General features: G+C 48.5%; 1 protein-coding gene across 1 annotated transcript; it reads right to left on the reverse strand.

Annotated features, from left to right (window-relative positions):
• Positions 1–402: 402 nt before the first annotated feature.
• On the reverse strand, positions 403–22887 carry MPP1 (MAGUK p55 scaffold protein 1). Its single transcript, XM_004285924.4, has 12 exons — positions 22642–22887; positions 11958–12101; positions 11702–11780; positions 10584–10669; positions 7661–7729; positions 6028–6224; positions 5492–5598; positions 4709–4789; positions 3927–4007; positions 2282–2484; positions 1957–2031; positions 403–1088 (listed from the first exon to the last, which is right to left on the reverse strand). Exons 1-12 carry the CDS (start codon positions 22741–22743, stop codon positions 912–914), a joined length of 1401 nt encoding a protein of 466 aa, XP_004285972.1. The 5' UTR covers positions 22744–22887; the 3' UTR covers positions 403–911.
• Between the last annotated feature and the right edge of the window lie 1275 nt (positions 22888–24162).

The following is a 24162-nucleotide window of genomic DNA, read 5'->3' on the forward strand; positions in this document are numbered from 1 at the left end:
TGTGGCCTCTCCCGTTGCGGAGCACAGGCTCCGGATGCGCAGGCTCAGCGGCCATGGCTCACGGGCCCAGCCGCTCCGCGGCATGTGGGATCTTCCCGGACCGGGGCACGAACCCGTGTCCCCTGCATCGGCAGGCGGACTCCCAACCACTGCGCCACCAGGGAAGCCCCCAAAATGTTTTTATATGTTACACACACGTATGTGTTCACATGCACATGCCTGGCCCAGCACACAGGCACCAGCCACGTGCATGTAGGCTTTTAGCCTGACTGACCTCTATAAGGTCCTCACAGGCCTGAGGGAGACTTGTGAACCCAGCAGAGGCGTCTGGTGTTGGTACCATCCTCCAGCAGCTGCTCCCAGAGGCTTGGGGCACAGGTCGAAACCCAGAGAGTTAAAAGGTACAAGGTCATTGGCGTTTTATTTTAACACCGCAACACTTTTATTGCTTTTGAGGGTTTCGCTAGAGCAGACCTCATCCTATTGCACAGCTGTTTCATTTGGCAGTTTAGAAAGTTGCAGTTAAAGCTTTCTTCAAAGCAAAGACAAATGAAATGCCCAGTGTGATTGAAGGTAAAGGAGTGCAGGCTTCAGAGGGACAGGGTCCATTGCTTTTCCTCCCCGTGTGTACCATCTTTGATCAGCAGCTGTGTTTGGATAGTACTTCCGGACCCCAATTTCCAGAGATCCTTTGGAAATCCTGATCCACGGGGCCCCGTCTATCAGGGAAGTCAGAGCCCAGCCCTTCAGAAACCTGAACAAGATGGATACCCACTGGTCATGAGGATAGTTGCAGAGAGCTGGAAGCTGACACAGAGCTAGCTGGGGCGATCCTGTTTGTCTTAAAGCAAGGGGAATGGAGTTCCTAAGGCTCGACAGGGGCCCATAGTCGTTCCCCCTGTTCTGCAAGCTTAGTAAACCCAGGAGACGGGCACCCACTGCGGAGAACTGCATGCCCGGTCAAAGGCTTCTTGCAATTTCTTAAGGGTTTCATCGACGCTGTTATTGACCAGTGAGAGGTCAAAGTAGTGAGCATACTGGCCACGGATGGCCTCGGAGTCCTTCTGCAGCTGCTGCAGGGCTTCCGTCTGTGGAGGAGACAGAGAAAGGGAGGGAGGGGGAGAGAGGGCGTCATGGATGGAGCAGGGATCCACCCGTCTGCACCCCAGCACCACCGACTCCAGTAAAACGTACAAGTACAGTGAGATTGTGTTTCCCCTCTAGCAGATTTCACCGAAGATGAAACTGCATAACATGCTCCTGGCATAGGGATGACCTCTCTCAACGTTCCCAACACAATCCTGCCTGGAATCTCTCCTACAGATATATTTGCACGTGTCAAACGCCGTACGCACAGGGCCATCGACCGTCGTATTATTTATAATAAGTTTTAAACCTAAATAGCCATCAAGAAGGCAATGAGGAGACTAAATGAGTGTCTGCTACATCCACACGATGCGAGACCACACAGCTACTGAGAAAGACCCGGGGAGGTCCCCACGCACAGGTTCAGCGCAAAGCAAGGCGCCTGCAGGGTGGGTTTGGGGCGGCTCGGCTCTGGGGAGCGGGGAGGCCTTTCAACACGGTCCTGGCCTCCTTCCCGCCCCTCCCCGCACAGCACGCACCACGTGGGCCCAGGGCCGCCTCTGTTCTTCACAGTCCCTGCCCTGCCCCCAGATGCCCCTCTTAAGCCCATGTCGCACCAGTGTCAGGATCTGCTCTTCTGGAACAATGGCCTGGCTAGTGCATTAACAACTGTGTGCCGAACAGACGGGACAGGCACACGTGCTCTGGCCCCTGGCCGGGCGGGAAGGGGACAGCAGCAGGCAGGGTTAGGTTTAGGGTCGGGAAGCTGAGCTCTGCCGGCGCTCTGGCCAACGATCCGGACCGATGCCCGGTCCTCACGGGCCTGGAGAGCGGCCCCCACCACCACCCAGCACAGACCCTTCATCCCACCTGAGTGCCCTGGTCAGTGGGTGCGATGAACACAATGAAGGGTGAAAGTTCTGCCGTCCGAACAATCTTCAGGGTCTGGAAAAAGGGAGTGGAGGAAGAAGAGAGGGGAAGAAAAGGAGTTAGCTGTCGTGACGGGCCTTTGCGATTGGCATCTTCGGGCCTCGCCAACCCCCGCACCGTCTCCAGCATTTCTGGTCCTGCTGTTCTTCCGCCAGGTGATCCCAGGGAAAGCTCGTGGCACAGATCTGCACTCGCGGGAGGGTCCCACGAGCTGTGCCCTTCAGCACCCTTTTCCCATCCGCTCCTGCCTTCCATGCCTACCCACCTGGGGCTCAATGTCAAGGATGGCGATCTTGTCCTGCTCGTGGATCTGGTGCACTGTTTCAAATTTGGTGCCAAACATGTTGCCCTGGTAGCTGCCAAACTCCAAGAACTCGTTGGCAGCGATGCTCCGCGTCATCTCCGCTGTGGAGACGAAGTGGTACTCCTTCCCGTCTTCTTCACTCTTCTTGGCCGGCCGTGTCGTATCTGTGCACGAGAACCCAAATCCCTGAGCAACTCAGGGCCTCCTGGGCTCCCGAGGGCTCGGACGCTGGCGTCGCCACCGCCACCCCAGCTGCGTTTAGCGCACGGAGTTTCCCGGAGGGATGTCTCACACAGGACCCCGAGGGGCTGACTTTGGGAAACAAAGAGGACCAGGAAGTCCCCCATCCGCCCAGAACACATTTAACTGTCAAGAGCCAGAGTACCATCCTCCTCCCTTTATGAAGAGGCATCTCTCAAACACCAACCCCAGGGACACGGAAGCTCAGAAATGAAGAAATGACAGCTGAAAATATTTTAGAAACAGATCTCCGGGCTACAGTCAGGATTTCTGGGAAGTACACTGAAAGTCTCCTTTTCGTTGTTTGGAAAGAAGAGTACTCTGGTTTGCTTTAAACTCACACTGTTAAATGCTGGAATGTCCTTAAGTCACAACGTTTACGATTACTCATGTAAGTGATCCTCTGAGTAAAACGTGCTACGGATGCTGTAGCTTGAGACGCGACCCCCTGGTCGCCTGCGTCATCCTCTGGTCTGTCTCAACGGGCACCTTCTCCTCAATCCACAACTGCCGCGCGTCTTTCTTTCCATCTTATAAAACGATGACTCTTCTTTGACCTGAGTTATCCTCACCTCTTACCCTTTCTAACTCACTTCTCATTCTAACTTACTGAATGATGGAACTGTCGTGGTTATTTCTACCTCCAAGGCCTTCTGCTTTCTGACCCCAGTGTGTCACTCTGTCCTCAAAGGCAAAATGGAGAAGGAATAAAAAAAATACAAATAACAGGTTTAGAATCCAGTTTTCTACACAGATTCGCTCCTGGGAATGCAACTAATCTAAGCGTCCGCCTGACTGCTGGCCTGACCCTTCTACAGCAGCTGCTGGGGTTACGGGGGCCTTACTGAGCGCTACTTTGAGAAAACATTTCATGAAAATTGGTGGCTGTCCTGTAATTTCCTTAGCCACTCAATGGACCGGAAGAGAGCTCTCAGAGTGATTTAGGCATATGAGAAAGTGTTTATAATATAAATTAAAATGAAAGAAAGTAACATAAGTTTTTAATAACATATTATTTGTTTAATCTTTTAAAGCAGTATAAAAATGTTGACCGCTGCTTCTCTTATGTAGACAAACAGCACAGCTACTTTTTTAGTGGGAGCAACTATGGGCACAAATTTGTATCTTTCCAAATTGGCTTTTCTTTTTATAATCAAACATTTTTTTTAAAAAAATCACAAAGGAGGGACTTCCCTGGCGGTCCGGTGGTTAGGACTCAGCGCTCTCACTGCTGGGGCCTGGGTGTCATCCCTGGTCAGGGAACTAAGACCTTGCAAGCGGTGCGGTGCAGCTGAAGAAAAACAAATCACAAAGGAAAAGACAGATGACCGTGGCAACGTGTCCTTGAGGCCCCCGAGCTACTCACACGGGGCGGGGTACTCGAACTTGTCCGGGCTCTGGCTGAGCAGGGCGCTCTTGATGTGGCTGCGGCCCACGCCGCTGGCTCCTGCACAGACAGAGGAGATAAAGGCTTCCATTTCTTGCCCCAGGCACAAAGGTGGGGCTAGGAAGAGGAATGGGTTAGGGGTTTTCATCTCTCAGACCCTCGAGATGAGCTACAGGTCAAAGCGAGTTGCGTGGCTTCTGGGCTGGTGTCAGGAGGACCGGGGGCTCCAGGCGCTGGGGTCCCAGTTAGGATTCCGAAGACAACTGGCATTTCCGCAGAGGAGCCAGCTACCACATGGCATTTTCTGTTTATTTCTGAAGTATATTTGCCTTACTGGACTCTGAATGGAACTGACTTTTACTGGAAATTTAAACAGAACCCTCATACAGGTCCTCTAACCAACTCATGTTTTCACTCTAAAGATGGGGAGGACCCGGAAGCATAGGCCTGGAGCACCCCTACTGCCGCCAGACGGACAGACAGCCCGAAAGAGTTAGTTGCTGAAAACCATGTGAGGTTTACCCTATGTTGTAACGTGAACCCGGTAAGGACTCAGAAAACTCCTTATATCTGCTCCACGTGGAGGACCCAAGACACCTGCCTTCCCGTTTCCTTTTCTTCCTCACTGCCCTTGTTTTTTTGTTTGTTTGTTTGTTTTGTTTTTTTGAGAGAGGGAGTGAGGGAGGTTACGTACTGCAGGCAGGGAAATAAGAACAGAAATGCAGAGATGTACTCTAAGTGGCAAAGCAATGAGAAGATACCGATGAGCACGAGGGTCTTCCTCTTGAACGCAGGGAGCCGAACAACTTCCTCGTAAGAAACAACATCCAACTGATCAAAAACTAGAGACAAAGAAAAGCAAGCCGTGTTCATGCCAGAGCTGGGCACACAGCGAAGGCTGCGACCGGCTATACCGGCTCGGACAGCATCAGGGACAACCTGGATCGTGGATGCCCTTCCTTGGGGTCTATTTTTTGGTTTTCCCAACCCCCGCACCATATAAACTCAGCACGGCTGTTGGTCAGTCCTCTGGACTCGGATTTTCTCTAATCTTTTGGCCCCCAACCTCTCCACTTCTTCTCCACAGTTCGTTACCCGATGCGCCTGTCATCTCCCCTTATCTCCAGCTCGCGCTGCTGTCCCTTCCTCTCTGCCACCAGCGCGATGCTCCGGCCACATCTGCCTCACTGGAGGCCCCTGACATAGCTTTTAGGCCCTGTGCTTTGCTCCTGTCTTTCTCTAGAATGCTCCCGGCAGGAAGGAGGCATTCAATAAATAGTGGCGCAATCGCAGATTATTCTTCACTTGCTATCTACAATCCACTCAAACGCATTTATAATGTTCATATATTTCCAAACATGGCAGCTAAGGGACAAAGTGTGAATTAGTTCTAAGGAAAACAGGCCACTGTCTGGGGCTGCTCAGACCCTGCAGTTGGCCACACTGATGGCACTGATGTACTGAGAAGGGTCTGGAAGACTGTTGGGTTGGCTCCCTGGGGGTGAGAACGATGTGCCGGGCAGCGGGGAGGCTGGGGAGCGTACTTGCGCTGTGCTTGGCCAGGTACTTGTCTTTGTACTTTTTCTTCTTCCCGAAGGGACTGCAGCTCGGAGCCTCACTCGGAGCAGACTGAGCCCCGCTCGCCACGCGCCTGGAGGGAAGAGATGACCGAGGACACTGGTGGCTTCTTGGTGTAAAAGCCCGGGGTCATTCGCCTGTGCCGTCCCTTCTACACAGAACCCCCAGACCCATGTGCCTCCTGCCCTTTGTGTCATCCCAGACCCCGTCCTCCTCCGGCAGAGAAAGAGGGGGCTGCAGTCCCAACGCGGGCTTAGGGACCTAAAGCTTAGGGAAGGCATTTGTGGCAACACAGATCCACGGATGAAGGGAGAGCCAGTCGTCCTCCTTCACCCATAAGGGCCAGTCAGGCTCATCAAGGCATCATTGGCCCCCCCACCCCGCCCATTCTTCCAGGAAAAGTGGAAGGTTGGCCCGGTTGAGAAACAGAAACTATACACAGGATGAGATTTCCGTAGCTGAGCAGCGTGGCGGCCATGGGTCCCCGCCATTGGCAGCTCACCACTCCTGCAGCTCGGGGGAGGGGATCAGGCCCGCCGACCCCTGGGAGGATCCTTCCACCCGTCCCTGCCACCAGTTGCTGTCATCCTTGTTGATGATCTGGATGACATCCCCGGTGACGAACTTCAGCCCCGCCTCCTTGCAAGGGATCAGGTTGTCCTTTTTGGGATCATAGTCAAACTGTGCTCTCATGAACATCTGAAAAAGAAGGCTACTATCTGAAATGCACTTGTTTCCTTGTGAACGCGCCCGAAGTCCTGACCCCACGATCTACTTCTACACGGAAGCTTGTCAGTTACAATACACGGATACACGTGCTCACCATAGCATTATCTATTAGAGCGAAATATTAGAAACAATCTGATTTTCCAAGAATGGGGAATTAATTAAATACGGCCATCTACAGAATATATTACCATGCAACTATAAAGATCAATTTGTAGAAGAGTATTTAATGTCCTGGGAAAATGCTGCTGATATAACATTAAATGAGAATATCATTAAATAAAAACAATACCTAGTACGCTTGAAATTTTAAAGGAGTATTTCTTTCTACATAGAAACAAAAAAGACCGAAAGAAGCTATATCAGAATTTAATACCAGTTACCTCTGCTAGGAAGATTAGGGGTAAAAATCCAACCCAAAGAAATAAAGAAATAATAAAGAGCAGAAACCAGTGAAACACAAACTAGAGTTGAAAGGATCAAGAAAGGCAACATTGGTTCTCTGAAGACTCATGAAATTAAGGCTGATTAACAAACTAGAGAAGACACCATTTCCCAGCAGAGAGCACAACGTAACACCACTATCACAACGGCCAAGATGAAGGAAAAAAGCCCAGATAATTCTAAGTGCTACAGTGACCACGTGGAAGAGCTGGGACTTGCAGCCGTGAATGGAAAACCCTGGAAAGTAGTTCGGCAACATCGTGAAAGAGGCACGCAGCCTAAAGCTCGTCAGAAATGCACCAAAACTCAGGTACAGAGAGGTTCATGGCAGCACTAAGTTTTGTAAGAACTAAAAAGCTGGAATCACAGAAGGCCCTCCAGAGCACAGTCATACAACAAATGAAGAAGAAGGAATCACCTGTTGCTACAGCACAGACTTCACACCGAGTGAACAAAATGAGACACTAAAGGATTCATACTGCATGAGTCAATTTACACAAATTTCAAAAAGGGGCAAAACTCGTCTCTGGAGTTAGAAGTCAGGGCTGGTGGGACTGGAAATGGGCACGGGGACTCTTACGGTGCTGGTCACGTGGGTGTGTTCAGTTTGTGAAAATTCATCTACTTTTACACTTACGATTTGTGTCCTTTATTGTATATGTGCCCATATATACCAAACCTTCAATTTAAAACAAGTTTTTTAAAAAAGAAAATTATACCATCATACGATAAGTGACCCGTGACAGAAACTTCAGAGTTATTTTTTTAAAACTTCCTTCTTCCACATTTATCTGTCAGGGCCCCGCAGCCTGCCAGTTTGTAACACATGTTAGTTTGGTTCAGAGAGTACCTGGCAGCTATGCTTGTTGAGATATTTACAATCACATCACTTCAATCAAATTCGAAGAATACACACTGGGCCTGAATCCTGCCATCATCACAACAGAGAAGATGGTGCCACCTACCTGCAGTGCAGGAAGCCGATTTTGCTGGTTGGGAATTACTTTCAATGAGATCATTCCTTTGGTTTCTTTCTATTAAAAAAGAAAGGTGAAATAAAATCGTCATGTAAAACGAGCTGGGGTGACTGGGGGTTTCATTAAGTCATTTTTCCCCTCCCAAAGTCCTGGGCATTTTTTTTCCCAATAGCCATCTTTACTGTACACTTTGAAATCTTGTAGCACAATGCTTCCTCCAAGACAGAAGTGTCATGTGCCCCATAAACCAGCATAACAAAGAATAACGAACAAAGGCTAATAGTTTTCCCTCCTCCGCGCAGTCGACCCCCAACAGGTCCCCAGAAGTACTTAAAATGAGCCCTGGCACACGAACAGCCACACATTTCTCCACACCAATAAAGGGCCAGTCATGTGCCTAAATACTTACACACAAATTCAGACATGTGTATTTTTGCTAGTTGTTTTTAACAAAAATGGGATTATACTATATGCATTACTCTATGACTTGCTTCCAGGTTGATACATGAAGACCTCACTCACTCTGTCTCATGGCTCTGCCGCATCCCTTGCTCAGCCACCATCCCCATTACTGGGCGTGTCCACTGTTGCCAGTTTTTTTTTTTATTACAATCTGCCGCAGTAGACACCCTTTAACGCATGTCCTTATATATTTGCATTTGATTTATACAGAATAGAACCCCATGATGGAAATGCAGAGTCAAAGGATAAAAACAATTTTATAGCTATCCTCAAATTACTTTTCTAAAAAACTATAAAAATTCCACTCTCACCAGGAGCATATGAGAGTCCCTTTCCCCTGAAATTCTTGCCAGAATTACATGTTAACGTTCGTTTTAAATTTCTGCCAATCTGATGGGTGGAAATTATTTCATGGTTGCTTTATTTTGTAATTTTATTACCATAACCAAAATTGAGCACTTTTCAAGAGCTCATTGGCCACATGCTTTTTCTTCTTATATATTTTGCCCAGTTGTCTAGTTGGTTGTTTGTCTTCTGAAAGCCCAGAGTCCTAACCACTGGACAGCCAGGGAACTCCCTAGTTTTTTGTCTTTTTATACAAAGTTTAGAAGCACTTTAAATATTAGAGTTGTTAACTGTCTACCTATTATATGCACAACAAGTATTTCTCCAAGTGTATTGTTCATGGTAACTTTTGCCAGGACACAAATTACCTTTTACATAGTTGATTTTATTTACATAAATCAAAAAGAAGCACAAATGTTGAATGTTCGCATACTTGAAATGGTTTTTATGCAAGACGAAGGGATACAGCTGTGCCATCGGCTCAGAGAAAACACGTGCATCACGTTCTATTGAGAAGCAACCATTAGGCCAAACTGCTCCTCGTGTTGGTGACCATGAAACGATCCAGCCAGTGTCCCGGTGGGAAACAGGTGGCCCACTCCAGAGGGTGGGAAGACGCTGAATGAAGGGTCTGGGGCACGTGGTCCGACACTGTTTGCAATTGGTGGATATGTCTTGTAAGAGTCGAATTTTCATCTACCTGTTCTCCCTGCAGTGTTTTCTTTTCCAGTCTTTTCTTTGTGGAAGGAACTGGGTCGTTGGTCCTATAGAGTTGCTCATAGGTGGGTTATGCCTACTTCAGAGTTATATCTTACAAACCCCTTCACCCTCCACATTCATTTACCAAGGTCCTGTCCATTCTATTTCGGTTGTTTCTTTTCTTCTGCTTGTTTTGGGTTTCATTTGTTTTCCTTCTTCTAGTTTCTGTGGGTAGAAGCTGAGGCTGTTGACTGAAACTTTCTCGTTTTATAATCCAGGCGTTTCCACCTTGGTCCGAGTTCAGTGGCATTCCACAAAATCTGATACACTGTGCTTTCATTTCTATTCATTTAAAGACAGTGTCTAATTTGCCTTGCGATTTCTCCTATGGCCTGTGACTTCTTTAGAGGTGTGTTAACTTCCAAATATTTAGGGATTTCCAGGTATCTTTCTGTTTTTTATTTCTAATTTCATTTCATTGTGGGTGGACGGTGCATTTTTGTATGGTCTGAATCCTTTAAACCTGTTGAGGCTGTCATGTGGCAGAGGGTACACAGTCTATCCTGCAGGATGTGGCAGTCCTGACAGTGTTTGCTTCAAGTATTCTGAATCCTCTGTCATCAGGTACATGAATATTTAGGACGTGAGGCATTTCAAGAAGCAGGGTAAACCCGGTCCCTGTTATTTCATCTGGGTCAGAGGTGAGGTCTATCCTTAAACAGCCATGCTTCAGAGCTCTCTAAGGTTCAGTTTCCTCAGCTCTGGTTCAAAGTAAACTTTTCCCTAAGTTGCTGTTTTCTGCTTCATTCCCTGGCTGGTACCCTGGCATCTCCTTGCTGAGTGCCTGAGGGGTGCTTCCTACCAGCCGTGACCAATTACACCCGACTACCCCATGTGTTTTTTCCTGCTTTGGTTACAGGAAGGGTCTCTGCTGTGTTCAGGGGCGGACAGGGATGGTGAAGAATCTCGAGAGGCAAACACCCAGCACGATGCCCGGCACAGCTGCGTCTAAAGAGCACATTCAACGTTTCACCTATTATAGCTCAGTTGTTCTCTGTAACAAATCTATGACATAAGAACAGCAATTACTACCATCTTCATTTTACAGATGACCTAGAGAAGTGAATTCACCTGCTCCAAATCACAGGGCTGGAGTAAAGGAGAGCGGGATTCAGAGCTGCCATTGCAGTCCAATGCTCTTTCTAGACAGACACTCTGGGTCTTTTGCCTTGTTTTAGAAGTTTACTAAATGAAGACAGAGAGCTGTGATTTCTTGCACAGAATAAAGATTAGCAGTGGTAAGAGGCCCTTCAATGAGGTATAAACACTTTCACAGAAAAACAAGGTACACAGACACCAATGCGGATCGATGCTTCACGAAGACAAGGGCATAGTGAATACCCACCATTGCCTTCTGCAGCTGATCTACTGAGTGATTAGTCACGTTCGTGCCGTTGATTTCTAGGATCTCATCTCCGACGTGAAGGGAGCCTACCAACAGAAGAACAAACGTTCAGACGAAAGAGGTGTCAACAGAAGTCAAAACGCCACAGAGAAGAAACCATGATCTAGAGCATGTTGTACGACAGACTGTAGAACACACAGGGTTGAAACCATTCAACCATGAGAGATGGGAATGTTCTGTTCATGGCCTTCAGGGACCTAGCAAGACAGGCACTTGACGGTTTAAGATTATGTCATCCTCCTTGACCTCAGGACTCCAACTGCAAAATAAAAGCACTTGGTCCTGAAAGTGTCCTGGAACTAGAGTCCCCCTGACGTCAGGGGGCTATGACACAGCTGAACACACTCCAAGGAACAAGAAAGCTCAATGTTTCTCTGTTGTTTAGCTAAGACCTCCAAATGCTACCAAGTGGTAAAGTTAATCGCTGTTTAGATTCTATGTGAAGAATGGGTATCAATACCTGTGCTACCCTTGATGCACAGAAAAGCACTTTTACTCAATGACGCATCTGCAAATTGACGGCAGCTTCACATGGCGATACAACAGTTACTTGTCGTTATTTGTTAATATCTATTTTCTCAGTTTATTTTTTTTTCTTTTCTTTTCTTTTCTTTTTGGCCGTGCCATGTGGCTTGTGGGATCTTAGGTCCCCGACCAGGGATGGAGTCCGCACCCTCGGCAGTGAAAGCGCGGAGTCCTAACCACTGGACCGCCAGGGAATTCCCTATTTTCTCAGTTTAACTGGTAGCCTCAGGAGGTCGAGATGGTCTGTTTTCTTCACTGCTATGTGTTCACAGTCTAGTGCAAGGGGTTGCATATAGTAGTTGCTCAAATGTTAACTAACTGCAGAAGTATTGGCATAAATAAGTGTATGAGAATGCTCAGAGGGAGCGACAGTGGCGCTGGGCGATTCATCATTTGAAAGAGCCAGTCATTACGGTACAAAAAATCTCTCGGCACGCACACAGATGCTCCCTGTTTTGAACACTATAAGCTTCGTGCCCCTCGGCCCTGGACAGGGAGTAAAGGATGAATCCCTGAACAAAACACGCCTGCACCTTGTCTGTGAATCATGCCGCCGTGGAGGATTCTGGCCACCGTGCAGGACTGCTTCTCATTCAGCTTCAGCGTGATTCCCTGGAAGACAGACGAGGGCACAGCAAGCTTAACTGCAAGCTCTTTCTGAGTTGATCTTTAAGACAACTTAAGGCAACTTCTTGGGAGAAATATTTTGTCTGCACACGAGGTGTCATCAGTTGGCAGGGGCAAGAAGCCTGCCATGAGGGGCCTGGGGTGGGGAGGAAGAGGGATTACCATGGGCTCCGCGGTGACCTTCTCGAACTGGATGAGCCGCACCTTCCGAGCCTCCTGGCCCTGGACCCGGGTGGGGCTCCCCGGGGCGGCGGGCCCGTTGGTGTACATGTCCTCCGTCACGGCACTCAGCTGGGGTGACACAGTCTGTCGGGTCAAAACAGCAGAGAAATGTATGAAGCAAGCAGCCGTCGGGTCGTTGTTGCGCGTCCAAACCCCAAAGGCTCAGCAAACCAACGCTTATCTCCTAAGGCTGGTGGCGAGTTGCATTAGACTTGATGTGAAGCATTATTTATCCAAGTGGCTACCCCTGCCATCAGCCCGAGACGACACATCAACTGTGACCCCTTGACCCCGACCATGAAGACAGCAATGCTGGACGGATTACACTCTAGAAAGATGTCTTTAGTATAAATCTGAAGTAATTTAAGGCCCGTGGCCTTGGCAGGAGGGCACACAGAGGGATGGATTTTGTAATCCATGGTGTTGGGTCAACCCCGCACAGGCCAAGGGCACGTTGGTCCCCACATCACTTTATATACAGAACCAGTTCCAAACGTGCAAGGTAAAACCACCAAGCTTTGAGAAGAAAGCACAATACATCTTCAAAACCTGGGAGGAGGCAGAGAACTGTAAAAAAACGAAAGCTAAAACTACAAATACTTTAAAGTTAAGAATATCTGTTCGTGGAGAAACTCCACTGAGACAGGCAAAGGTTTAGTAGACACAGAGAGCAATAATCAAACAGCATACAACTGATCTCATCAAAACTAAAAACTTCTCACCAAAACTCTCAGCCTGAGAGTACAAAGACTTATACCTACAACATGTAAAGAATTCTTCTCACTCAATAACAGGATGATGAGCAATGAAAAGATGGACGAAACGTCTGAACAAACTCTTCACTAAAGGCCTATGAAGAGCCAACATCACCGTGATACCACTCCGCAGCCACTAGGGAGCCTACAGTGAAAAGGACAGATGTTGGAAACGCCCAGACATCGCCGGTGGGAACGCTAAATGGCGCAGCCCCGTGGAAAAGAGTGTGGCGATTTCTTATATCAAGTTAAGCATTCATTGACCCTATGCCCTGGCAACCCCACTCCTAGGTGTTCACCCACAGAAAGGCTTGCACACAGAAGTTCACAGCAGCTTTATTCACTATAGCTGAAAAGTCCACCTGCAGGAGGAGACCATTCATGCTGTTTTAGAACAAGCAAAAAAAACTACAGTAAAAAAAATTTAAGACAGTGGTTGCCTCTCATAGGATGGGAAGGGGTAGGCTGGGTAAGGGCATGACAGACCTTCTGGAGTGGTGATGTTCCAAACTGTGACCAGGGTTGCGTTGCACAGGTGTATGCATTTGTTAAAACTCATCCAGTGCATTTCACTGTATGTAAACTTAACCACAAAATTTAAAAAAGAACCATAAATACTGAACCCTAGCCGATGATATGCATGCTGAAGCTTTTAGGGGTGAAGTGTTCTGATCTTTGCAACTTATTTTGAAGTGCAAAACAAAAAAAAAGGTGAATGGATGGTTTTGGGATAGATATGTGATAAAGCAAACATGGCAAAATGTTAATGGTAGAATCTAGGAGGTATGGCTAATGGAAGTTGCTATAAAATTGTTTCATCTTTTCAGTGAGATTGAAAATTTTCAGATAAAACATTGGAAGGGAATGGCACTAAGACAGTGACAAGGCCATGGAGCAGGGAACTGGAACCCTCGTGTGGTGTCCTACTGTGGATGGACTTTGGGGTGCTTCCAGGTTTGGGCTTTTAAGAACAGTGTCGCTCTGAGACCACACACCAACGAGAATAAGTGGCTGCTGGACAATATGAATAAATCTCCTTGAAACGCTCCTTCTCCTGATACAACAGTCAATCAAAAACCATATGCAGAAGGAAGAAGCCCGACCCTGGTTTATGTGAGGATTGAGCTGAAAATGGATTGTGGCTGCAATCCAGCCACACCTGGGGGTGCCCCTCAGAGACCGTGGGGAGGGAAGATCTTCCCAATGGGTGGAGCCGTGAGCAGGACACCTCGTCAGCCACTTGGTGGCAAAGGAGAAGCGGGAATATCCCCAGGTGGGAACAGCTAGACCTATCTGTCTGTCTACAGAATGAGGGAAGTACTGACGAAGAGAAACTGCCTTGTGTAGCAACTAGAACTTCGAAAACCTCTCATGCCGTTGAGTCATGCGGCACTGCTATTAAAGCAGAATTGTCTAACAAAGGGCCATACTTAGGAAAGTGACTTATGAGACCTGGGAGCCCAGAACCACACAGAACTTCAAGGCCGTCTACAGTAGATAAGCCATTAATACAGTCACCACTGCATCTGTGCGGGGGCATCCTGGCACACAGACACCATGTAGCCCTGAAAAGGAGGTTCAGAGGTTAATCTGGAAGACATATTAAGTGGAAAAAAAAAAAGAGTGAGGAAAGGTATGTTATCATCAGCATAAACCGTGAAAGATAAGAATATCTTCATATTTGCTTGTAAATGCATCATTTCCCTCTGGAAAGAGACATGAACAACAGGGAGGAACTGGGTGACTAGAGAAGGAGGTGAGAAGTAAACTGTATTCGTTTCATTTCAAATTAATTTCTAAACAGGCAAATGAAAGCCTATTATTCCTAAAGCCCTACAAAGTACAATGCTTTCTATTCTGGCAAGATAGAATTTTCCTAAGTGATTGTGATTTAGGTTCAAGTTGGCAGCCTAAGTACTTGCGTGTAGCCTGGACCCTGTTTAAATGAGACCAAAGGGGGAGGGTAAATAGAAACCCACAGACAAAAAACAGGAAGTCATCAGGGATGAGAGATTTCAAAAATTTTTCCAGAAGACAGCAGAGCCTGGAACGTGCACACAGGAGGAATTGGCCGGGGCAGAACGGGCTGGGGCTCGGGCTTCTGAGAAAACGTCTCCTGAAAAGCTGCCCACCCAACCTACAGCTCCACTTTCAAGGCAGGAAGAAGGAAGAAGGGCCAGGCCAGTGGCATCTGTCCCAGAACTTCCCCAGTGGATATCTGCTCATGGCTCATCAGCCAGAACTGCAGAACACAGTGTGGCCATCCCAGGCTGCAAAAGGGGCTGAGAAAATAAGAACTGAGTTGGGCATCTTGCCGCCCCGAACAAGATCAGGGAAAAGCTGGGTCAGCAAGAAGTGGACTAAAGCTGTTGGGTCAGCAACCGGTCAGAATAATACAAAAGCCTTCACTAACTTTCCCTTTTTACAATCTACCTACAGCAAGTCACGAAACGACATTAAGGTCCACACACACATGACAGAGAAGAGATGAAGGGAAGGGCTACCGATCCTGTGACTACAGTGAGAGGGAAAGTTGACGAAGGAATGAATGTAGAATTTAAGGTTCTGCTTTATTTTGTTTCGTTTAGTAACAATCAGAAGACCTGTCCCTGTGGAACCTGCCCCCCTGCAGATGGGCACACGCTCTCCAGCTCACTCTCCACGGCACCCTGGGAGGAAAGCTAAGCATGAGCTGTGGATCCTCCTGCATCTGGGATGTTATTTTTTACCCACAAGTGGCTTCACTCACCCGATCCCTGCAGGTTACATGAAAAAAGTACCTCTGGACGACGTGTAATGTACGTGATGTAAGGGCACAGGCCCTTGAACAGCTGAGACAATTTTGAAAAGGAAGACAGTAGAAGGAATCAGTCTACCTGGTTTCAAGATTTATATGGTTACAAATAATCAAGACGGTGTGGTCTGGTAGAGGGACAGACATAAAGATCAATGGAACAGGAGAGAGAGCCCAGAAATAGACCCACACAGATACGTCCAGTTGATTTTGACAAGGTGCAAAGGCGATTCAACGGAGGAAGGGTAGTCTTTTCAACAAATGATGCTGCAGCAATTGGACACCCATAGGCAAAAAAAGAAACACTGAACTAGACTTTAAAATGGATCATGGACTTAAATGTAAAACGTAAAACTACAAAACTTTTTAGAAAAAAACAGTCATCAGGGTTTAGGGCTAGACAAGAGTTCTTAGACTTGGCACCAACAGTGGGATCCATAACAGGAAAAACTGATAAATTGGAAAACTTTACCCCTGTGACAGCCTAAGTGAAGATGATGAAAAGACAAGATGTGGACTGAGAGAAAACATTCCCAAAGCCCACATCCAATGGAAAACTCTAACATCTAGAGTACATAAAGAATGCTCCATACGCAACAATAAAAACAATCTAATTAGAAAACGGGCAAAAGACATGAACAGATATTTCACTAAAGAGGATATGTAAAAGGAAGGATGGCAGATGAGGACATGAGAAGACGTTCAATGTCATTAGCTATCAGGGAGAAATGCAGATTAAAACCATAATGAAATATACCACTACACACCTATCAGAACAGCTAAGATAAAAATTGGCGACAAGACTAAATGCTGGTGAGGGTGCAAAGAAACTGAACCTCTCATCCATGGCTGGTGGGAATGTAAAATGTTACAGCCATTCGGGAAGAGAGTTGGGAACTTTCCTAAAAAACTAAATGACTACTTTACAACCCAGCAATGGCACAAGACAAAAGTTTGTACAAAATGTGTACATGAAGGCTCATAACAGCTTTATTTGTAGTAACCCCAACCTGGAGACAAGGAGAACAGCCTATAATAGGTGAGCAGTTCAACAGACTGTGGTCTATCCATACCTCGGGACGCTTCCCAGCAATAAAAAATTGCATACAATATGATTCCAGTTATATAACATTCTAGAGATGGCAAAATTATAGAGGAGGAGAACAGATTAGTGGTTGCCAAGGGGACACGGGGAGATGTGACTATAAAGGGGTGGCACCAGGGAGGTCTCTGTGCTGATGGAACAGTTCCATATCTTGATTGTGGTGATGGTTACATATATTCAGACATGTGACAAAATGGCACAGAACTACACTCACACGTCATACCAATGTCAAGTCCATGGTTTTGATGGGGTACTATTTTTGAGCTTGTAGTAGACAGAGGAGAAGTTATTGCATAAAAGAACTAGCAAAATGGCTGGCAAGTCGCACTTGTCTGCAACCGAAGAGCTATAACTAAGAGCACAGTACCAAAGAACGGACAGAGGCAACAACCAATCCTTGAGACATCTGCAGGGTACAGGATCAGTTTCCAGACTCTGGGATGGGTAAGTAAGAGGCCACAACACACAGTGACCAAAGAGTTCCTCAAAGCATTGCCCATGGCGACCTGGAACCATGTGGTTAAAACTCTTCAAAGCTAGGTAGCTATTGCCACAGACCCATTTAAAGAGAATGAGATCAAATAGCTCTCTAAGTAGACTCAAGAAAACCAGAGGAAAAGCAGCGTCAAGCTGGAAGGAAGAATTCTTTCTCTCAAATTAAGCATCTGTACTAGTTGTATATTTTTACCATGCACATGTGTTAAGAGATTGAATGTACAGAATGAGGAATTCAAGGATTGCTGACTGAATGACTGCTGTGAATACACAAAGAGCTCAAGTCTCAAATCTCTGGCCTCAAAGCATGAAATAAAACTTAGGACTTTCCTTGATCCTGACTTACAAATCTTTTTTCACTAGTAGTTGTGGGGCTGAGAAAGCTGAAAACCAAACTCAGAAATTAATCCTATGGATCTATCAGCATCTACCATTTATCTGTGTCAGTAACCAAAGCAGGTACTGGTGGCCATAAAACCTGAAAACATAGATCAGATTATTTTATCATGTGCCGTAAAGTACCATCAATAAACCACTTATGATGATTCACCTGTGTTTCGAGACGCGCTGGGCCCGTCTACAGTGACAGGTTCGAAAGTCTCAGTCCACGGAAGACAAAATGACCTTTGCAAGGGGCCGACGCCTACGTGATTGTGTGCCTGGAACAGGCAGATAAAGCGGCACCCTCCGCTCATCGCCTTCTCATTCGGCTCCATGACACAGATTGCTTTTAACACATCAGCCTTTAAATTAAGGACTCAGCACCCAGGAAAGTTCAAGACTTGCTATCTCAAAGGCTGGTCTTTTAAATGTGCTTATTCATCAAGACGTCCCCCTTCGAGATGACTCAGAGCCACTATCATGCTCACCCAGAAGCTGCAAATGATGAGTAAGATAAACGGAACCCTCCGACGTGGCGACCAAAAAACCAACTAGCAACAGTGAGGCTTCCCTGACTGCTCAGCAAGAGGGGGCCAGCCTCTCCTCAACAGCACCTGACATGCAGGAAACTCCCTCAACCAGCCCCCTGCACCCCTCACCACAGACAATCCCAGGAGCAGGGCTAGACAGACAGACAGATGCGCACGGAGCCAAGGTGCTTCCTTGACCCCAGCCGTGGGTCTGAGACCACACCAAAGGCAGGACACGTCCACAGAGTTCAGCTGGCCCAGACCCAGCTTTGAAGAATGGGAAGGTTACCCGCCTGCCACTCAGGGTAACTAACTTGTCCAGGTTGACAACTTAGACTGCAGTCTGTCCCCTGTCCCATCTGTCCATCCATCCACTGGCCACGTGCCGGGCACCTGTCCTGCCCCTGAACTGCTCTAACTTTTCTTGTTTCCATAGCTGGTAATACATTCATTCCAACGTGCTACAAATATTTCGTTTGTTTACTTTGTCGCCCCAAAGCTGAGCCGTCTTTCAATCCTTACCAGCCCACGACCACCAAGTGATGCTGAACAACGTGGTCAAAGGTACTAGATGGCATTTCGCAGAGTTCACTTCACAACTTTGAGACCAGCCTTCTTCCCCGCCGCCCCAGCAGGACGGGGGCAGCTCTGCAGCCTCTCGGCCTTTAATCACACACACTGCTGGGGTGGCAACGCCTGTGCGCTGAAACCCCCTTCGGAGGAAACATCTGCAGCGGGTTCAAAGGGCAGAGGCAGTGGCTCAAAGGAAGTTGGGATTAAAAAAGAGATGAAAAACAAACTTGGCAGCGGGTGGCTTTCCCACCCAAACAGTCGGATTAAGAGCCGGTGACAGCGAATGGAGGAAAGAACAAACATTTGTTCAGCCTACTGTTAGGCTCCTTGCCAACTGTTTCCATGTGGAGACTCAGAAGAAGGCCCAGGCCAAGAAGGCAAGTGATCGCCGCAGACGGCAGGCAAGGTCAGGCTCCACTTTGGGAAAGAAAACAAGAAAGACTATGAGAAAACCAAGAGGGCTCAAGGTACCAGAAACAGCTGAGCACTGTTTCACCACAAATGACAAGAGCTGGGGAAGAGTTGGGGAAAGAGGAGCGCCTCCGAGCCAGAATTTTCCGGCAAGTGACTTTTGAGCAAAAACCTATACAGACGACCCTTGAGCGATGACGGGTTTGAGCTGCACGGGTCCACTGACACGCGGATTTTTCCCATAGTAAACACTGCAGTGCTACACAATCCGTGCTTGGTGGCCTCCGCGGATGGGAGTTGTGGTCACAGAGGAGCCGTTCCAGCGGCAACTGCGTATGTACTTTGCTCATGTGTATTTCTCTATGGGAAGGAAAAATGGAAAAGTGAAGACTCAGAAAAGAGAATGTCATGTTACAAAAGTTGTATTCTGGTTCCCTAATTCAGAGCATTTCTTCCCATTTCCCACCCCTCGGGTCACTTCCCCTCCTTTTTTAGCAACAGTGAAAGATTTGAGCAACTCACTGCTTAGGGGAAAAAAATCTCTGCAGTCAATGAAATGTCAACTGATTTCATCTCCCTTTGCCCCAGGGGACATTTGGTAGCAGTGTCTCAAGACCCCCGTCAACCCTGAATGTCCCCTGCCTGGAGCGCTATTCGCCAGTGACGTCCTGGCCCCTGCACAGCAGGTGATGCTGCGTCTCCCCGCCCAGGAGCCCACAGACAGCTCTTCTGAGTGGAAACTCACCTGCAGCCTGACATTTCTTAGGTCATTTCCCATGTGGGACAGGCCCAAGTGAACTTTCAGGGACTTTCAACGTATTGCTTCAGTTCATGGGAGAAGGGCTACTTCAAACAGGACTGAAGAGAAAAGTAGGAATTTTACAACCAATCTTATGTGCACTAAGGGATTGCAAAAAAGAACAAGGTCAGAGAGAGCTCATAAAACGTTTCTCCAAGGAAGGAAACGTGTACTTAAATATGGGAGACAGGCTACACTTGAAACCTACCGCAAAATTATATTTTGACAATACTTTTTTTTTTTTTTTTTTGCGGTACACGGGCCTCTCACTGTTGTGGCCTCTCCCGTTGCGGAGCACAGGCTCCGGACACGCAGGCCCAGCGGCCACGGCTCACGGGCCCAGCCGCTCCGCGGCATGTGGGATCTTCCCGGACCGGGGCACGAACCCGCGTCCCCTGCATCGGCAGGCGGACTCTCAACCACTGCGCCACCAGGGAAGCCCGACAATACTTTTTCAATACCAAATGTCGACTATAATCAGAGGTGAAACTTTGGGCTTCCAGTCTTTAGAACTTTTATAGAAAGCAATCTCCCTAAATGAAGCCTTTGGCAACGTGAGTTTATGAACTCCTTTAAAGCCAACAACTTCCTTACAACTTTTCTTGGTTCTTGCCAGGACAGCAAAACGTGCTACTGCTGCTGGACAGGCGCTACGTCAGGTCAACATCACCGCAACCCTCTAAGCAGGTCCACTTTACAGAGAAGAGAAATCAAAGGCACAGGCAGAGCCCAGGGTTGGCAGCAGAGACTGCTAAGAGCCCCAGAGGGAGGGTGAACGTCAGGAAGTGAGAGTCAGCAGGTTCGCGGGGTCAGGCCACCTCTCATCGTGTGGAGATCCTTCTTCCAGTCTCCACACCTCAGCAGGTCTGGACGCTTTGCATTCAGTGCTTTACCAGGTTTTCTTATTTCATGTTCAAATCCTTTCATACACTCAAGCAAAGTGACTAAGCAATAGACTGTATCTGGTATTTTTGCAGGATCAACTCACAGCTCCACAAAAACTGCTTATTACTCAGAGGGCAGTGAAAGGGCCTCTTTTCAAAACCGCACACGACTTCTCCAGCCTCCCCACCAGGAGCAGACAGGTCTACACAGGGTCTGGGCACGGAGTTACAGGTGACACTCAGGTTTTGCTAAGTGAAAAGAGCCAGAAAGAAAAGCCTGCATATGTTTGGAGTCTATTTATAAGACTGTCTGAAAAAGGCAAAGTGGTAGTGTTTTCCAGAAGTTGCCAGGGTGGCTTCCAGGTTTCCGGGGAAATGAACCTAAAGGACCATCAGGGAACTTTCTGGAGTGACACAAATGTTCTACATTATGATTACGGTGACGGCCACATGATGGGATGCATCTGTCAGATGTCACTGAACTGCACAATCAAATCCGTGAATTAGATGTATGCTAGAGTAAACCTCAATAAAGTTTCCAAAAGAAAATTTAATAAAGAGAGGTGGTTTTTTGGGGGGGAGTGAGTTAAGGCTCAGCCAAGTGAGCTGACCGTGGGGAAGAAAAAAAAATCCCATGTCCAAACTTGTGAGGAACCAAGTCGCTTTAGAGCCTGAGCCCCTCCTAGGGTACATGCTGCTGCATAACTTCCAATTTTGTCTTGGCAGCTGAATAACCAAGGCCTTCCCCACGGGTTCATCCTGATTTGCAACGACAGACAGGTGTGAATGCGGAGACCTGAGCTGATGCCACCCAGCCCAGAGTCCACAGCTCCACAGTCTGCTTTACTTTGCGGATCTTCAGTTTCCTCATGAGTGAAAGCGGATGGCTCTGCTGAATCGCATGTCCACCTCTTAAGTCACTTATTAATTCAGCAAACATTTCTGAGGACCCACTTACCAGGCATTTAAAATGTAAAAAGTGAGTGTGAAACGGCCCTGCCCTGGAAGATCTTGTAGTCTAGGAAAAAGATTCACACTGTGAGTTCTGAGGCTGAGTTATCAAAGGCAAGATAGCTTCTGCCTGGCCCTCTGTCTCTGTCTGTGTGTCTCCGTGGACATCCTTTCTTGGAACCTGGCCACTGTGTTGTGAGAAGGCCAGGGGACATGGAAGGGCTGCTGGCCGGTGCTGCTGATGGCTGACAATGAGACAGAGCGTCGGCCTTCAGATGAGTGAGTGAGTGAGCGAGCATCCTGGTGGCCGTGCCCTTGTGGGAGAGACCCTGAGTGACAACCTTACCTTGCTGGGTCCTCGCCACACCCAGAAGAATTAGAGATAACAAGAAAATTATCAACCCTTCCCTCTGGGAATCTTTGAGGATGGAGGTGATGAGCTATTTATGGGCCATCATAGGAATCTGGGGGGCAGAGTTACCTGTGAGATGACTGCCCACAAACAGACACAGGGGTCCACCCATCTGCGCCCCAGCACCAGGGGCCCTGCCTAAATGCACAGGGACGGTGAGTGAACACTTTGGGGCCAGCGTTGGCTTTTACAACCCTTTCTGCTGACACAACCACCAAGCAGTCCTACTCTCGGATCTGCTCCTTACAGTCTTTCTGTGACCCTGACTTCCGTCCACGAAGAAGTTTCCCTTGACCTTAATCAGCTCTCGGTCGAGGCCGCGGCCTCTCCCGATTCTCGCCTAGAGGCGCTTCTGGGGGCCACCAGCCACCTGCGCCCGGAGTCCCGCCCGAATCCTGCCGCCCGCCGCGGCCCCCACCCCGGGGGCAGGACCCCCGAGGGCAGGGCGGCGGGCGGGAAGGGACCGCGGCCGGAGGCGCGGCCTAGAGACGAGGACCGGCCCGCATCCCGCGCCGGGCCCCGGGGGCAGCTCACCTCGGGCCGGCTGCGCTTCTGCAGCAAGTGCTCCAGGTAGAGGTCGGAGAGCGCCGTGCGCATGGCGCCCCCGCTCTCGCCCTCGCTCGCCTTCAGCGTCATCTTGCGGGACCTGGGACGCCGGGCGCCGGGACGCGGGGACACGGGGCCGGACAGAGCCTGGAGCGGCAGGGCCCCGGGCCTGCGGCGCGGAGGCGGCAGAGGCGGCGAAGGCGACTGGGAAGCGGCGCGGCTGGTCAGTCACCACCCCGCAGGCTGTGCGCCGAGAGCGCGGGGGAGGAGCTCCGCCCACGCCCCACCCTCGCCACGCCCCTGCCCCCGCCTCCCGTCTCCCCCCTCCCCCTGGGCCCCGCGGGCCCCTGGCGCGCTACGCACCTGAGGGCCGGAAGGAGGCGCTGTTCCCGCCGAGGCCCCTGCGGCTGAATCCCAGAGGGGTCAGAGGAAAAAGCACACCGCTCCCAAACCACAGAGGACCCACAGCCTGGGGCGGGTTGAGCGCTCGACCTACACCCGGGCCGAATTCGTGGGGATGGCAGGGGAGCATCCGAGGGCTGCGACGGCCGCCCCTCCGACTCCAGGCTCCACCCAGAAACCGATGTGGGCACAGGACTTTGAGAAAAGGCCTTTTAAGGCTCCTGTGCTGCTGTTATCTGTCTTAGGCTACAGCTCCTACTGCTAATGCCACAAAAAATTGAGGGATCAGTGGAAGCGAAGAAAGCCAACATTCCTTCCGAATACTAGAGCAGAATTCCTTATACCCTAACGCCTTCGTGGCGTTAAAACAGAAGCCTAGACGACAGACTTTCTGAACAAAACAAACATTTCCTGTGCTTACAGAGCTCAGGGCTGTCCACGATCTGTACACACCTTTGCCTGATAAACACCTGGCCCCTTGACCCCAAGGGAGTAACCTCGCAGTATTATAAGCAGTTCATTACTCTATGTAATCTTATTTGGACCTTCCAGTACCTCATAGACAAGAAGGGCAAATCCAGGGGCAAGAGTTTGCAGCCAGATCATCCAGTTTTCTCTGCTAAGAGGCTGAGCTCACGTGATTGCTGGCTCCCTTCCCCAAGATTACCCTGAAGGAACTATAGAAGGCTGAGATACACACACACACACACATACACACAGAGGCAGAGACACAGACACAGAGGGAGAGAGAGCTATTGAAATTAAGACAGTGCGATACCAGTGCAGGGATAGATTAATGGAGCAATGAGATAGATTAGAAAACGCAGAAACGCACCCAGTCATGTGTATAACTGTGTATACGATACAGGTGCCATGTTAGGTAAGTAAAGAGGGACTTTTCATTAACCAAAGCTGGAAAATGGTTATTTATATTGAAAGAGATGAAGCTGGAACCCTCCTCCATGTTATATGCAGAAAAAAAATCTATTCCAGATGGATTAAGGACTTCTGTGTCAAAAACACAACTTTAAAGCTCTTGACAGAAAACATCAGCAAAGAACTTTTAGACTTTGGGATAGAGACAAACCATTGACTATAAAACAATAT

Source organism: Orcinus orca, chromosome X (assembly GCF_937001465.1).
Source record: "Orcinus orca chromosome X, mOrcOrc1.1, whole genome shotgun sequence".
NCBI lineage: Eukaryota > Metazoa > Chordata > Mammalia > Artiodactyla > Delphinidae > Orcinus > Orcinus orca.